This window comes from Caloenas nicobarica, chromosome 17, assembly GCF_036013445.1.
Source record: "Caloenas nicobarica isolate bCalNic1 chromosome 17, bCalNic1.hap1, whole genome shotgun sequence".
Classification (NCBI taxonomy): Eukaryota; Metazoa; Chordata; class Aves; order Columbiformes; family Columbidae; genus Caloenas; species Caloenas nicobarica.
Window position 1 is genome coordinate 6,820,876 of NC_088261.1, and position 16,528 is coordinate 6,837,403.

General features: G+C 40.4%; 1 protein-coding gene across 5 annotated transcripts in view; it reads right to left on the reverse strand.

Moving 5' to 3' along the window:
• Positions 1–16,528, reverse strand: part of CUX1 (cut like homeobox 1) — a 263,475-nt gene that overhangs the window by 198,682 nt on the left and 48,265 nt on the right. For all 5 annotated transcript variants that reach the window (XM_065647494.1, XM_065647491.1, XM_065647490.1 and 2 more), the window contains exon 2: positions 13,978–14,088. In XM_065647494.1, the coding sequence (XP_065503566.1) occupies positions 13,978–14,088 (111 nt within the window). The remainder of the gene's footprint in view (positions 1–13,977; positions 14,089–16,528) is intronic.

Below are 16,528 nucleotides of genomic sequence, written 5' to 3' on the forward strand. Positions count from 1 at the left end.
GACAGAATTTAGTGGAAAATCATGTCCATTGGAGAGATACTGAAGCACATTTGCTCTAAGGCACCATCTCCAGTTCATCTATAAGTAGAACTACTTCTACATGAGTACGTGTACATAAATATATATACACAAGCACACATACACAGAGTGGAGTACCTTTTCGCTAGCTCACGGTTAAATAATTTCAACAGAAATTTCAGCAAACAATACGAATTCACAGATGACTTTCTTTAATAAGTAATCTTGAAGTCCTGGGTGCTTTTTGAGCAAGTTATTATTTATATTAGATAGGCAAGCAGTATCCTCCGCAAAAGACAGTGGTGAGTAACTTCGGTGTAAAAGCCGATGGAGATGCAGCTGAGCATCCAACGTTGAGCTTACACACTCTGCACCCTCCGATGCTGACAAAGAACAGAGACACTAACACTAGCGAACTGCAACTTTGAAGATACTCGTTTTTTGGCAAAGACTGTTACTGCTCAGTAGAGCTTGTCTTTATGTGCCACCATCCAGTGGGGAAGAAGCCTCGAAGCATTAAGCTTGCTTATCTCCGGAGCAGAGGGAATTGCTATTAAAAATGCTATTTAGACAGACAGGCTTCTATGAAATTCTGTTACACAGGCTCATCACACTCATTAAAACCAGCTTTAAGTCCTAGGCTTGGGAGTGTAATCCCTATAAGAAACCTGCAGACTAGACTAACAGAATAAAGATACGGTCATTACTGAACTGAATTCCAGGTTTCCTCCTGCCTACAAAGCTGTTGTGGCCCATGGGGTGACTGGAAAAAACCCAACCCACCCTGCGCTGAGGCTGCAAGGAGGCAACGTGCAATGTCACAGGCATCTCATTTACAGAGATACAAACCCAAAAGCTGTGACCTGACAAGGCCAAAGGTGCACGAGTCACAGAGAGGGACACGGGCCGGCCCCGGCCTTCGGGATTGTGGCTCTTCAAAATGCCACCAGGAGGCTGGATACAAAGATTCCCAGTGCAGTGACTAGACAAAATGTAAAACCCATGAAATTAGAAGGTTCCCTATAGGGTCAAAGCAGTAAAACTGATTCTGATTAAGTTGCATTACCAGAGAGAAGCAGGATCTCAATAATTTACAGCCAGAGACAGGCTAAGTGTCCATTAGCATTAGTGTCTATGGATTAACGCTTTCTTTTTTCCACATTTTTAAGGCCTCTGAGACCATGTCTGGGTCTCCGTCTTTCCCTCTTCCTGGCTCTCAAGAACCACTGAAGTAAAAACCTTTCCCTTCACACAGGAGGGGAGAATCCTCTCTTCATCCCCTGTGCCCCCAAACCGTAGGTAAGGAGGACGGCAAGTTTATTTGATGTGAATCTGGACACAGTAAATGGTCTCTAATGGTATCTAGTACACAAAACTCAGGATAATTTTTAAAAGTTATGAGGTCGGACATGATCCAAATTGCAGAACAACACATCAGAGCTGGATGTTCTGTAGATGTGCCAGTAGCTCTTAAGTTTAGGAAGAAAGGAGCACGATGGGTTTTTTTTTAACATCGTTGCCTTTCAGCATCAGCAATCTTGAAAAAGGCAAACTCGAAGCCAAACAAAAATGTAATATGAAGTACTAACAGAAGAAGGAAAAAAAACAGGTAGATCAATCATTACAGAAAACTGCTCTCACAATATTAATGGTATCTAAGCCTCTGTCAACGTGTTCTTGCCCTTTCTTCCTTCAGAAACCAGAGTGGCTCAGCTCGTTTGTGCCTCTTCCACTAACAAGCAGTGCACATCCCACTTCAATACCTCTTTTCTCCCAGAAATTATTACCTCAAAAGTTAGACCTAAATTGGCAAAAGTCTATTCTGCAATCATCCCCAACTTCCAGAGGTTTACAGAAACCACTGAGATGCATTTACGGAGCAGTTAGAATTGCCTGTCCAGCCAGTATCCACCAAAACCAGATGAGGAGGAATATTTGGGTAGAGGTTTGGTGGTATTTTTTTGTTTGTTTTTAAATAACTGCATTACTTGCAATGTACCTGCATTTTTCACAGGTACATTTTTGAAATGAGCTGTGCAAAGTTACTCCTCTTGCTCCCCCAAACTCCAGGCACCGAGGTATTTTTCAGACTAAGCAGCAGTACGCCGAAGAAAAGAAAAAAAAAAAAAAAAATCACAAAGCAAAAAATAACCACAAAACAAAACTAATACTGGGGCTGAAAGACAGCAGCGACGGGTTTTCTTTAGCGTGTCCCCAGTTCTGGGGTGCACAGAACATCCCTGCACCGGTCCTAGCGCCCAGCTGCGGTTGATGAAGGCACCACCCCCTTGGGATGGACCAGGATCATCTCTGTGCCTTTTACTTTTTCCCAGTGCTTTTACATGACACTTACTTTTCCCCAGCGCTTTTATGTGACGGAGGAAGACAAAGGTAAGGAGCTGCCAGCCACTTCTCCGGCTGACTAGCACCAGCCACCCAAGAGGTGCTTGCACGATTTTGTATATATAAAACTTGTAAAGCGCTTTAGGAAGCTGCGGGATGAAAAGGACTATATAAACGTAAGATGTTATTATTATTAAACCAGTGATCTGACAAGAAGAGACAGCTTTTCAAATCTGTACAACAGCTTGAGCTGAAGAGATCAGGGAGTCCAATTTGAAAAAAAATAATAATTTGAAACGAATCTGAGGATTAGAAGTGGCAGCTCTTTTGTGGATTCTCCGTGGCAGGTAAATTTAGTAGGCTACTTTAATTTTGCATCGTTTTAACTCCTGGCAATGTCCTGTGCATTGAATCTGACAGAGAGACAGAGCGTTTGAAGCTGTCATGGCTACATTTTAGTCTCCCAATTTTACAATCAGTGTTTGAATCTGCAGCTACAACTCCGGGTACAGAGATCAGAGGCTTATCAAAGAGGCATCCATTTCAAAGACAAGCAGCAGCTTTGACTTCATTCCTTCGACGCTCAGAATTCCTGAAAAAGCAGATGAGCACACCACAAAACAGGTCTGAAGGAAATCTCTGTATCGGCTGTAAACCTATTTCAGTATTAATTTTTTAAGGATCTATTTCGGTCTCATGTAAAATGAGCATGTTTAGCAGAGATAATCCTCCCAACAGGTGAGCTTAATATGTGCCTTTTCCTCTAACTGAAAGTACGTTTTAAACTGGCTTGTTGCTATATCAAGCATTAATTGAAGTACTACTTCAACCAGTTACTTTTTTTTTTTTTTTTTTTGGACTAAAAATGTCTTCTTCCTAACAAAGCAGCATCTCTAATATGCAAGAATCTGAGCGTTCTCCTTCCTTCCCTTCTCACAGACGCAGCGTAAGAACTGTCCCCACCGCTGCCTGTTATCGAGACCTCTGTCCATGCACAGACACCAAACCCTCAGCTCATTTTTGCTAGAAAGCAAGGGCGGCTTGCTCCAGAGCGCCAAAGGGAGGTGCAAATCCCACTCGAGCTCCTCCAGCCCAGCGCTGCCCAGCCCAGGAAAGCCCTGCAGAGCTTCCATGGGGAGCAATGGACGGTGTTTCAGGACGGTCAAGCGATTTGGGTGCTCTGAAGGGCGTTGCAGTGATGTCAGGTACAATCATAGAATCATTTTGGATGGAAGAGACCTTTAAGATCATCAAGTCCAAACACAACCTAAATCTGGCACTAAATACGTCCCCAAGAGCCTCATCTATACGTCCTTTGATGCAGGGATTTCAACCCCAAGCCCACCTCGAGCTTCTTCTCACCCCAAACATCGTGCTTCTTGCTCGCCCTCTCCAGTTCTTCAGCTGGAGTTAAGAGGCAAAGGGGATAACTGGCAACAGGTTAATTTGCCTGATTAAGCCTTCGGAGATCTGGCATTTTGAACTTGCAACACAGCGCAGTCCCCAGAACGGCGCTCGGCCCGTTGAAAGGAGCCGTACGGCCCGACAGCCCCGGGCAGCAGCAGGGAACACATTAAACCGCATCTGAAACCCACGGTCAGACCTGCAGACGCAGCAAAGCTCGGCTGCAGGTGCAGACATGCCCTGAAGTGCACTGGAAGTGCGTACGAGTTCAGCTCTTCGGCGCTCAAATCACTTCTGACAAACAGAGCTGAGAAGTCTTAACACATTCGGGCGTTTTTTAAGAAGTGCTCCCAGCACCATCTCATGCTAAATGAAAGCTGCGGGTTAAAAATCGGCTTTTAAAACTCCAGAATGTTTACAAGTCCCTCTTCTCGGAGAACGGCTCGTTTATCAGCGTTCAGCCCATACGCAAGAATTTCTTTCGTGATATCCTGCGCATTGAAAGGTCCCCGACGTCCCCCCCACGCTCAGACAAACTGAAGAACCTGACGGACACTCTGAAGGATGGTTGTTCACCCAGTAAGAAACAAAACATACAGAAAACCACAACAGAAGATGCAATGATACTTCATCTATAGTAGCCAATTCGACAAACCGCAATTATTTCATTTCTGAACTGAAGCAGGCGATATTTTTCATTGTCTCCTGTATTTCAGAGAACCACAAGGAAAGACACAAACCCATTTTTAGGTGGAATTGTGGGTGCTCATGCTGCTCCTTCACAGCTTCAATCAGTGAACTGATCCTCCAGGTACACAGGTCTGGAGAATTTGCTGTAGAAGCTGGCACGTAATTCCTGCACCTGAGATCAGCAAAGCGCCTGCAAAAATTTAATTTCTAGCCCGGTGACCACTCGGCCCCATCGTGACCGCTGAGCGCTGCTCGGGGGCCGAGCCTTCCCACAAATAACCTGCTTTTTAAAAAGTCAGTGTATGCTTAATAGATAAATAACCACCTCTGTACTTAAAAAAAAAAAAAAAAAGGCAGAAATATAGCCATAAATAAGCATTAGTGCTTCAAAAACTGTGAAACCACAATTTTATGGTTTTAAACAGAGACAAGGTGGGATCAGGAATGGTAGCAACGTATTTCAGTTTAAAGCTTTCAAGCAGATGAGAAATAGTTACAGAAGCTGGAACCTCGGTAACTACAATTGCATTAAATTATTCCATCTGCAAGTCCATTAAAAATTGTTAATGGTTTTGTATGGCTTTTATATTTATTGGGTGGGTTTATTCCTATGTGAGTCATACATATTTATTACCAGGATCCAGATAAAGGTTATTAATAAAATTTATTTTATTTGCATACTGTCTTGATGCTGGCCTAAGTATTTACAACTTGACTATAAAAGAATCCTCAAAAATTATAAATAGAACCAGGGACGCATCACAACTTTACTTTTTAGGTGCTTAGTTTTCTCAAAAACAAAACCCATCAACCTGGTAAAGCCATTTCTTCTTTCAAGTCTAAAAACCACTAATTCTTTCAAAGTTTCAAAGCACAATCTGTGTTGAGGAAGTAAGAGGAGATCCAAAGCTAAAGAAAGCTAGTCTTTATAATTAAGAAAATACATATATTTCTACACATAATTATGAACAGTAACAAAAGCTCAGTATTAAAATAGTTCCACTGAATCCCTGGAATTGTGCCTGCCAACTAAAACACCTACCATGAATTTAGTAATGGGTTATGCAAACATAAATTACTAGGCCAGACGTTTTAAAAGGAAAAAAAAAGTTGATTTATTGTCACATTGGAGACATGGCAGGATAGAAGCACAATTTCGTTTTTCCATATATTCATCAACACTGCAGATGTGTTAATGCAGAAAGAATTCTAAAGTAAAAATGGCTCTCAGCTGCTCTAATCCTCATATGTCATTTAATTTACTTAAAATGGGTTACCAGGAAGCTTTATTTTTTTTTTTCCCTTTTTTGTTTTGTTTTGTTTTAAGCAAGCAAGACATACTAAAAATTTCAGGGAGAAAACAGTTTTTAAGAACATTTTACAACTGTTTCTCCCCCTAGAAATCTGCCTCAAGATTTCATGCAAAATTGACCCTAAAAGAGTGATCCTGCAGAACGTTGGTTGGTTGTTGGTTTTTTTGTTTTGTTGGGGTTTTGTTTGTTGGTTTGGTGGGTTTGGGGTTTTGTTTGTTTGTTTGTTTTAATGGAAAAGCTTAAAACTATGCTCTGGAACCCAGTCATTTTGTTTGTGAGCTTTTCACTCAACGTACTAATCATTTCTGCTCTTGTTTCAAGCAGATCCAAATTTTCACTCCTCCACTGTCAGAGCAATGAAGAAATCTCTCATAACTGGCAACTATTGTTAGAAGTTATTCATGACAAGATAATAATTTTAATGAGAACAACATGTGCCTTTAATTACACCTGGCTGACTTCGAGGTGGTCCAGCGGATGGACTGAAGGAGGTTTAGAGCGTATTTGTTCACAAAGTAAAACAGAAAAGTACTAACTGAAGATGTTTAATTATTTCTTCTCGTGGTAAATACACATAGGGAGGAAGAGCAGGTACCTTGCTTGCCTGTTATTTTTGTAAGTTGAATCTCAAAAATAAGTCAAACTATTGTTCAAGTGGCTTAAAGCGGATTTAAGAACTGACCTTCAGGCTTTAAGAGTACTCAGCTTTATATCTGTGTGGTCTATACATAAATTCCCAGTTTTACACTTACCTTTTTACAACACACAACGCAAGACGGGCTGTTAATTATCAGTACAGCAGTGAGAAAAATCTCAGCTACTTCAGCTAAAGAAATTGAAATGTTTTCCCTTAAAAAATACTCAATGATGCACTTGGTAAATCACGTTATTACTCTTAATGCACACTTATTTAAATTACGACTGTTCTTCAGGAGGAAGGATGACAAACGCCCTGTAAAATCAAGTTTTTCCTTCAAGTTCTGACCTTGCAAACATTCTCCTCTTTCAGACCTGCGCTCCCCGGCCCCGCTCGCTCTGGCCAACGTCCAAATGGGTCAGCGCTGGAAAGTTCAAGCAAAGGCAAGTACGACTGGAGAAAAACAAACTATTTGCTTTGCATCCTTTCATTTTAGTGACAGAAGAAATTCACGGCAGCATCAAATGTTTAACAAGAAGGATTAATCTGTAAATATTTGATTACAAGTAGGTCCCTTTGTAAACCAAAGGAATACCAAAAATATCCCCTATTCTCCTTTTCTGCAGTGGAAAATTCAGCACCCTTGACATGACTGAAATCTAATACCTGCAATTGATGTTGCTAGAAGAAAAATGCATTCTTCAATTGTCAAGCACGTTTAACCAGAAAAATGCTGAAACTGAATAAATCGAAATTACTAGGAGCAAGGAACTTCAGAGTAATTAATTTTTTCAACTACTGGAACAGGTTCAGTTGAATCAGATGTGTCTCCGTTGTGAATATTTTTGGAACGCTCGAATAAAGTAATCACCCATATATTTTCAGCTTTATAAAAAGACTTTTGAGGTAAATGTGTTGTAGAAAATTGATCTAAGCACACTATAAAAAAGATGGAGACAAACTCAAAGTGTCCTAGATCATGTGATTTCAGAAAAATGCTTCACATTATTAATAAACTTCTCTGCCTAGTAACATAATGCATGATCATTACTTCTAGGAAAACAAATCCTTTGACCTGCAGATTTCAGACCTTTATAAATGCTGTTGTACAGCTACACAGTTATCTGTGAAATCCTACACACCAATAATCCCCAAAATATAGACTCATTTTGTAAAACGACCTTCGAGTCCTGTTATCTCAAAATAAATTCCACAGGCTCTGCAACCCACCAGCTCGCTGCCCACCTGCCGCCTCGGCCCTGCTGGGAAAAGCGACATCGCTTTTGGAAAACAAACCAGAAATGAAGTTTTACCGGACCGGGGCTGCCAGTTCAACCAACAAACTGACCCGGGATTTAGGGGGACAGGGGGAATATTCACAAATATATCGCAACACGTTTTCACGGGTTAAAAAGGTTCGTTCCTGGTTTTTTGCTTTTCCTCAAAGCAGGTGCCACCCGCCAGGGATCCCGCCTTAGTTGCTTCTGGGTGGTAAAGCCAAAGTTTGTTGGATTTTTTTGGAAAATTAATAATGTCTGGTAATTATAGTGGTGAGAATGGTCAACGTGCAGAAAAATGCAGGTCAGTTTTATAAGAATCCTAGAAAAATACAACTGGGAACTAGGATTCTTGTATTGTTCCCTCACTTCCAATGAAGTGAAAAGGCAGCAAGAGATCATAATATAGAAAAGCACGTCAGAAACACCGATGTTTTTCCTATTAACGATTAGAATATGCTAAAGTCAAATATGTATTAAATAATGACAACAAAATTACTGAGAACCTATGAATAAGGGACCCTCCAGGATATGCTTAGAACCTGACTCCACAAGTCTACTGTTTAGATTGCATTTTAAGACATGGAGCTAATTATAACATTTTTTTTTGCAAAAAGTGACATAATATGGTTCTTCATTTACCTTCTGAAATAATAAGCCCATGTACAAATTATCATAAACATCATTTACTTTGCAAACAGGATCTCTTAAGAAAATGGTAATATTCAATATGAATGTTAAAAAGGAGGACATGGCACCTCAATATCATTATCCTAAAGGTTTGGAACGGTTCTGAACGGACAAGATAAGTTGTACTTCTCTGTTTTCATAACTTTGGTTTTTACAGAGGGAAATGGTGATGTTTTAGTTCAATAGAGAGTGTCCTACGCATTTAACATTCTGCTAATGCTTTAAATATATGAAGAATCTTAAAAACATAAAACAATTTTAAAATAGAACTAAATACTGATAATTGCATTTGAGTCATACAAATGAAGAGAGAATATTATTTTGGAACAATCTGCTTCACTGCAAATTCATTTCTTCTCAATAAAAATCTCTTAAACTCTCCTTGTCGAAGTCATGGGAAAAGAAAAAGAAGGGAGAACTTAAACAGCATTTTTCTCTGTACTCTCAGGCACACAGAGAAAGTAAATAAAAAACTTTAAAAAGAAAAGAAAAGACCAAAAAAAAAAAGTAGAAGAACCCAGCTCTAGATGGCAGCAAATCGATATTCACCCCTATGTACACAGACAGAGCATCAACTGTTTTCCAGCAGACTGTATCTTTTCAGTGGTTTTTCTAGGTGTGTTATTATTTTCACTTTGTTACGCAGGCCAGACCAAAGTTGACTGTGCAAAGTCATTAGGAATCAAGCAAAATTCACCACCAACAATTAGAAAATACTCCTCTCGTTCCAAGAACTAATTCAACCAGCAGAATAATTTTTTTAAGCTTAATTTTATTATCTTTTGCTGTAGAGACAGGATAATTCAATAGAATGATCCAGAAACACTGGAGAGTAGGAATTTAAGAACTTTAAATTTTTAAAAATTGAGCCCTTGCATAATAACTGCGTTCATTTCCTTTAGTTACGACTTGCAATTATGTTATTTTTGTAAAAAAACATGGATCTCAAAAACATGCATCACCCTAATATGCAATGTCATGAGTAAAAACTACTACTTTTGTAACAAAAAATTCTACGGACTCATCTTTCTTTGTCTTTTGCGGCAGAGGCACTACAGAAATGCCACCGCGCGGGCCGGGGACGATGGTGACACCACAGGTACGAAGGGGAGCAGCGAGAGCCACGTTTCAGTCAGAGTTAAGACACACTATTCATATGCTCATTTATTTTGTTTTCCGGCACCTTCCAATATTCCATTTTCCAGCTATTTATTTGAGAACATGCTTATGCTATGCCTGTGTTTCAAGGTTCTCCCACGCCCTCCCATACCTCTGGTGATCCAATCTCTCACCTGCTTTACAAAATACAAGCATCAATTTGAGCATTTACAGGTGATCTTGGCTTCCTAAATCTCAGCAAAAAGTACATTTGCAACCTGGGAACAGTGAAGGCCAACAACAGCGAGGAATCATCTGTTTAACTTACCACCAGGAAAAAAAAACAGCGACCAAAGGAACAGGTTGGCAGGGGAAGCTCCTGTATCCAAATATCTGCTTTAAGCAGATGCGCCACATCTGTCTGGTTTTTTAGAGCTCAAACTCTCATATTAGAAAACCAGAATCTTGTTTTATTTCCCAAAAGCAGTCGGCCCAGGCCTCTCAGGCTGGTCTTTAGTCTTGGGCTCGGTTTAACGACCCGTATTTCAGGTGAGCCTGGTAATAACCAACACAGCTCAGCATTATCTCGTTTACGTGGCTCAGTCATAAAGGAAAGCAATGGCGACTTACAGGTTAAACTGATTGAAGTATTACTGTCTTCTCTCTCCATAAGTATTTTAAAATTACATGTTACTTGTTTACAAAGTCTAGGCTTACTCAGTCATTTGTTTCTGATATTTTTCACTATTGTTGATTACAAGTATGCACCACTGGAAGTATTTCATATGCTTTTCAACATTCAAAACACAAACAGCTCAGAGTGGTTACTCAGCTAGGAATCCGGGTAGAAATGAAGGCAAAGCTTTTGACATTAGGAAGGATTTTCACTTCATGCCAAAAAATATTCACCCGTGCAACTTGAAATTATTTACAGACTAAAAAAAAAGATTCCCAAAAGTGGTCATTCATTTGCTTATTCGCACCACAACTGGCATATGAGGACAGGATGAATTAGAGCAAGAATTTCACGGAGGTTAAAAAGAATCACAGTTACTCACAAAAGTTCAGGAATTATCACTGTAAGAAAATAATCATCTGATGCAGTGTGGCATTTCACATGATATATTCTGAGATGTCTTCCAAGGAACAGTCACGTAAAATTGATGTTTCAGGTAATCTCCGACCAGCCTCAGCCTTCCACAGAAGCTGCTCAGGATGAAACAAACTGAGACTGAAAATACTCCAAAACACCTACGAGCAGCAAGTCTGATATGGCCTCCTAAAAGGTCTGAGGAGGTAAAAAGTGGTTTTGTAATAACAGGAATTTAAAGCCCTTTTTAAGAGTTTCTGCATGTAACAACCATGACCAAATTTTCTGTTCTCATAAGGTTCCCACACATGAGACTTCTCGCCAGATTTCTCTCCCCGTGTGCCAAGTCAGAAACCCAATTCTAACATTTTTAAATGCCGAAAGCCCTGGAGGCATCCATGAAAATACATGAAAACATGAAAATACTCTATGCCTTTTGCAGCTATGTGATAATCTGCAAGGAAGGCAGAATTGACCCAAATAGATCTGTCACATTTTTTAAAGTTAAAAGAAACAGAAGTATAAATATCCTCAACTTCCTTAGTAATTTTTTCAAATCCCCTTCTGCTACACAGGAGATTGCTTGCAGCAGATATTATGGAAAGCCGAGAGGACATCCCAGACAGCAATGGATGGGAAAGCCACAACAATTGACACTTGTCTCCTGATTTACGGTGAGATTGGCCACAGCAGAGGAAAAGAGATGCTGGAACAGGCTAAACCACCACGGGGATGCACACAGAATGAAAAAGAAAACGGAAAGTAGAATTGTGAAACAAATTGTCACATTTAACAATTCCATCTCTGCAGCTGTGGTTTTTCTTATACTCAGAAAGATGTTACTTCATTGTGGAAATTTAAATTAAGCTGTACACTGGGTTATTTATCTGAAGAATGGTTCTTGCATACAAACTGGTTTTCTACTACAGAACTCTGTTATTAAAAAAGAGAATGTTTGATGTTTTAGTAACATAAATGTATCAATTTGGAAATGCCCGTGGCTCACTGTGTTTCCTGTCCATGTCCAGAATGGTTTTACCATATTGGGTAGGTTTTCAGAGAAACATGCAGTTTTGGAAAAAAATCAGGTCGAGTAGTTAATAATCCTGCCTTCTCATTTTCAACTGTCTGACAAAACTGTCTAAGCTTGGAGAAGGATTCACAGACCTCCCTTCTGTTTGGGGAGCACAGAAAACAGCTGAACACACAGCACACAAGTTTAAATTTTCCTGCAAGCAGGAACACGAGTGACGTTTCCCAGCCAGGATGGTTGGACATTGTGTCACTTGGTCTTTGTACCCTGTCAGACCTTCTGCATCTGAGCCACCTCCTCTGTGCCCCAGGAGCAACAACTCCATTTCAAGTCTGTTACAGCTGCCTGTTACCACAATTTGGACACTTTCTGCTAATTCTTTGATCCCATTTTCATTTTTTAATTCTGTCAGGGAAAGTAGAAGAGGAGTTAGATTGTGTTGCTGCTCAGAAACAAAGCCGCAGAAAGCGCATCACAGCAGAGAAGAAATATAAAAAAATAAATACAGCAGGCAAGCTTATAAAGGAACGTGGTTTCACAGGAATCCCAGGACACAAGATCAGGGTGTAGAATCCAGCACAGATTTCCCCAAACCCAGAGGATGTTCAGAGCCACTGTTTTGCAGTTAGTCCCTGAATGAATTCAACACCTGTGATCTCTTCCAAAATATTTTATGGAAGGCTACCAAGCTATGTTTTATGAAAGCATATTTAAAACCTTACCTTCAAACAACTTAACAGCCGGGCCATTCACTTCCATATCTTGCTTACTGGAAAGAACTAATTGCATATCATTTTCCCTCTATATCTCTTGAAGTAACTGGACAGAGTATGTAATTTTCCTCTCCACATCAAATCCCACCGAGTTTCCAAGGCTTTCTCACAACGCACTTAGAAGAGCAGTGTTCATTTTTTTTTTTTTCCCCACAGTAACCTTCTGCTCGATAAAAATAAACTGGGGCCCACTGAATCATCCTAAAACATCTGTAAACGTGCTACCAGCTGCGAGCCGGCAGCTACAGTCTGCAGAATCTGCCATTTTCCTTATATGAAAAAAAAAGGAAGGAAGCAGACACTCAAGTTTAAGTGTTGTGGAATGAACTTAAGCTTCTAGTGAACGATTTGAAAATGTGTCACCAGAAATCGGTTTATTTTCTGGATTTTGTAGTTTCCCATACCCTCCGTATTCTTTCACTACTTCTTCTTTCCAACAGTCCCTTCTCTCCTGCAAAGGGAATCCCCCGATTCCTCGCCCTCTCCAAGCTACCGCATTCACTCTCCACGTTGTTTTGCTCCTTTTTTGAAAAAGTCCTAATCTTTCAAAGCTGCAGTGCCCAAATTTTCCTCTTTTTCACACAAACAGAACCGATTTCTGCCCCACGAAGCCCCCCCGGGGCTCCCGTTCCACCATCCCCTCTCCAGGTCATGCTCCTCCAGCATCTCTCCCTCGGTACCAACAGGCAGCGAAGCAGCAGCTGCTATTTGAGAAGCAGCAATAAAGGTTAGAAAACCTGCCGGCTGCTTCTCTCCCAAGAAGATACTCGGAAGGAACCAATACTTGTATATCAGTTATTTGGAATGGGCTTTGAAACCCTAGAACATCCCCGGATGAGAAGATTGCTGGCAATCGTCAGGAGGGGAAACGAAAAACCGACCACAAAACAAACCAACCAAGGAAAAAAAAACCCACCATTGCTGTACATTCATTACTGTTCATAAAATTAATTTATATGCATTTTCTATACAAATTATGGATATGTGTGCGTAGACACACGCACTGCACGTGCTAAGACGAGCAGGGAAGAGCTGAAATGGAGGCAGCATCCACCTTGGCGAGGTTTGCTACCACAAACACCTCTTCCACAGCACCCGCTGCGTGCGACACGTCCTCCGAGCCCAGCGGCCCCAGGAGCTCAGCACTCACCTCGCTGCATTTCCAGTGAAATCAACGGCAAAACTTGATTTGATTTTTGATGGGAAAATGAGCATCTTTGAAGTTATGCCCTTGATGTAGATTTATTGAGGCAGTGAAACGTCACTTTCTACATCCAAGTGCTAAGAGAGTTTGGATTAGTGAAAAAGAATTTTTTTAAAATTCTCCAGGTTTTACGTTATTACAAAATTCAGAGCAAGCCTGTTTGAAGGCTAATGTTCATCCTTCCTCTCAAAACATCAATTCATATTTCATTATTTACAGAATGCAAAAGCTGCCTGATGAGAAAGCCATCAAAGAGAAGCTGTCTTACTTAAGATGGTGGACTTCACAATACATACAAGAAAATCATGAAAACAAACCGTTACGGGGGAAAAAACCCACAACCCTTACACAGGCCTAATACCATTTACTACTGCAAAAACTCAGACTGGAATGGCTTTTCTCCTTACCTCGGGAGTGTTTTTCTTGAACTCGCGACTTTGCTCAATAAGTTTTTTCCTGGACTGCTCACTTTCATCTTGCCGGTTCGCCAATATTGTTGCTGTGGCATCGAGCTCTCTCTGTCGAGAAAAACAAAACAACAAAAGGAACTATAATTAGAGCTCCGTTTCTCACAGGAATTAAAACAAAAGCTCCTGTGTACATCATGTCATTTGGAATATCGAGGGGGCTGGACTACAGAGCATCACAGAACAAAGCACTGAGCTTCCAGAAATTGGACCTCCCGAATAACATCCAATGAAGTTCTACAACCTTTTTGATTCCACCTCACCATAAAAGAAAAAAAAAAAAAAAAAAATTCATTTTTCTCAAAAGCATCCACGGCTTTACCATAGCATTGGACAGCACAGCAGCAGTGGCACGCAATACACACCTCCTAATAATTTCCCCAATCCAGCGAGGATTACAGATCTCGGACACGTTAAAAGCCAGTTTTATTCTCACCTGCCTGCTTTGTAAAGATACTGGATATTCCCTTTTTGAATTACTCCATGAAAAAACAAAACAAACCACCACAACCAAACCTGATTAACTGAAATATTGGTTAACCTTATACTTCAGCCTAGACTGGTTATGCTTCAGTCACTCTTAATTTCAAATGACACACTGTATATAATTCTACACTGCCACTGCAATGTTCTTTTTCCATTTAATTCTTTCCTTATTTAAATAGAAAATTATCTTTTCACGCAACTGGAATCTATTCTTCTAAAATTACTAGCAGGTATCTCCATTTCTTCCCCAAACACACATCTTTCATCATCTGATGAACGCCACATTATCATCCAACAGCTCCTCCCAGGCTGAGCTGCTGCTGCTCAGCCTCGTCCAAGTGCATTATCCCCATCCCGGGTTCTTTACTCAGCGCTGTGCTTCCGAATGTCACCGTAATAGATGGAACGGGTCACTTATCAGCGCATAAAACAACAACTCAATCTTCCATGTCAGTTTATTCCTTTGCTGCAGTATTTCCATGTAACATGGAGAGGAAAAAAAAAATTTAAAGGCTAAACCCTCCACTCAGCTGTGTACATCATTCCCCAAGTCACTTGGAATTATAACCAAGGATTCAGAAGAGGAATTTAACACTGTTTTCCCTCCTTATTAATTCAAAAGGAGAAAAACCTGGCTATGAAAAAGTTCATGAAAAGTGAGAACAATGTGCTAGAGCGAGAGATGAAGCCGGTCTCCTCCGCAGCTTCTTCATCACGTCACTCGGCCACACGACTTGACCCGCACACAAAACCCAACATCCTCCAGCAGAAAACCTGCTGCACCACTGGCATCTGTTCACATCTCAACAACCTGTAACAAACTAGACCAAAAAACCCACAAGTCTGGGACCTTCTCTCGGGTCTAATTCCAGATTCCCAGTGGTCGCTCAAGTCCCTGACCAGGTCATCACCACACAAAACCCACCGTACAAGTCAAGCAGATTTGGTTGCTACAGGATGGTTCGCATCGAAACTTCACTGTGCACTGGATCGTGTACTTCCCAGTGGAACTGGGCACCCAGAGCGGGGAAACAAAATGGGAAAACAAAACATTTGCCTCTTCCTATTTTTGCAAAGGTCTTAGAAATAGCAACCGACAGCAGGTTCCTACGGGACACCTGCTAAACCCCGTTCTACAGGTTTAAAAAAAAGAACATACAGAACTAGCAGACAGATAATAGCATCCACATAATCTGTGAAAAGGCCTAATTCAAAATTCTTAGTTACATTCTTGTATGGGCAAATCCTGCAACTTTGAATAACTGCATAGATGTACATGCGTTTTATGTGACTTCACAGTTTGACCTGTGGAGGAAAAAAAAGCCTTCTGCAGTTTCCAACTCCAAAGAATCACTACTTTTCCCTCCCTTTTTTTTAGTTTTATTACCACAAAACTATGATTTTTTTTATGAATATATGGACCATGGTTATCTTAATCCTTTGAAATATGCTAAATATGACAAATGGATTTGAAGCCAGGCAGCATGCTGGAGCCAGTGACCTAAATATTGTCACTGTAATGCTTAAAAAACCCCCTCTATTTCTGACTTTGAGGAAAAAAACAGGGCAATATGTCCACCAGATCTTGGTTTGGAATTCTGTAACATATGTGAAATCTATTGCAGAAAAGTGGGAAATACTTAACAGTTGGATAAACCACATTTGAAATTCATCCCAGCTAAGTTTATGCAAGAAAAAAGAGCAACAGAAACCAATGTGGTTAAGCAGTACTATAAAGAGCAATATAACGGCTAAGCAGAAGGCTTTTAAAAAATATAAACAATCTGGTACGGCCAGCAACTTGGAAAACTATATTTAAAAAGGAAGCACATATTTAAAGCAAAGCAAACACAAATCATGAAGAGGGAATTTCAGCAGACCAAAGAATCAAATGCTTTGTTTTACAACGTGGAGTGCTAGCGAGCAACTTTACAAATGGAAAAGTAGACTTTTGAAGACCTGTATTTCCAAGTTTAGAGACAAGAAACAGGAACTGATTAAAAAA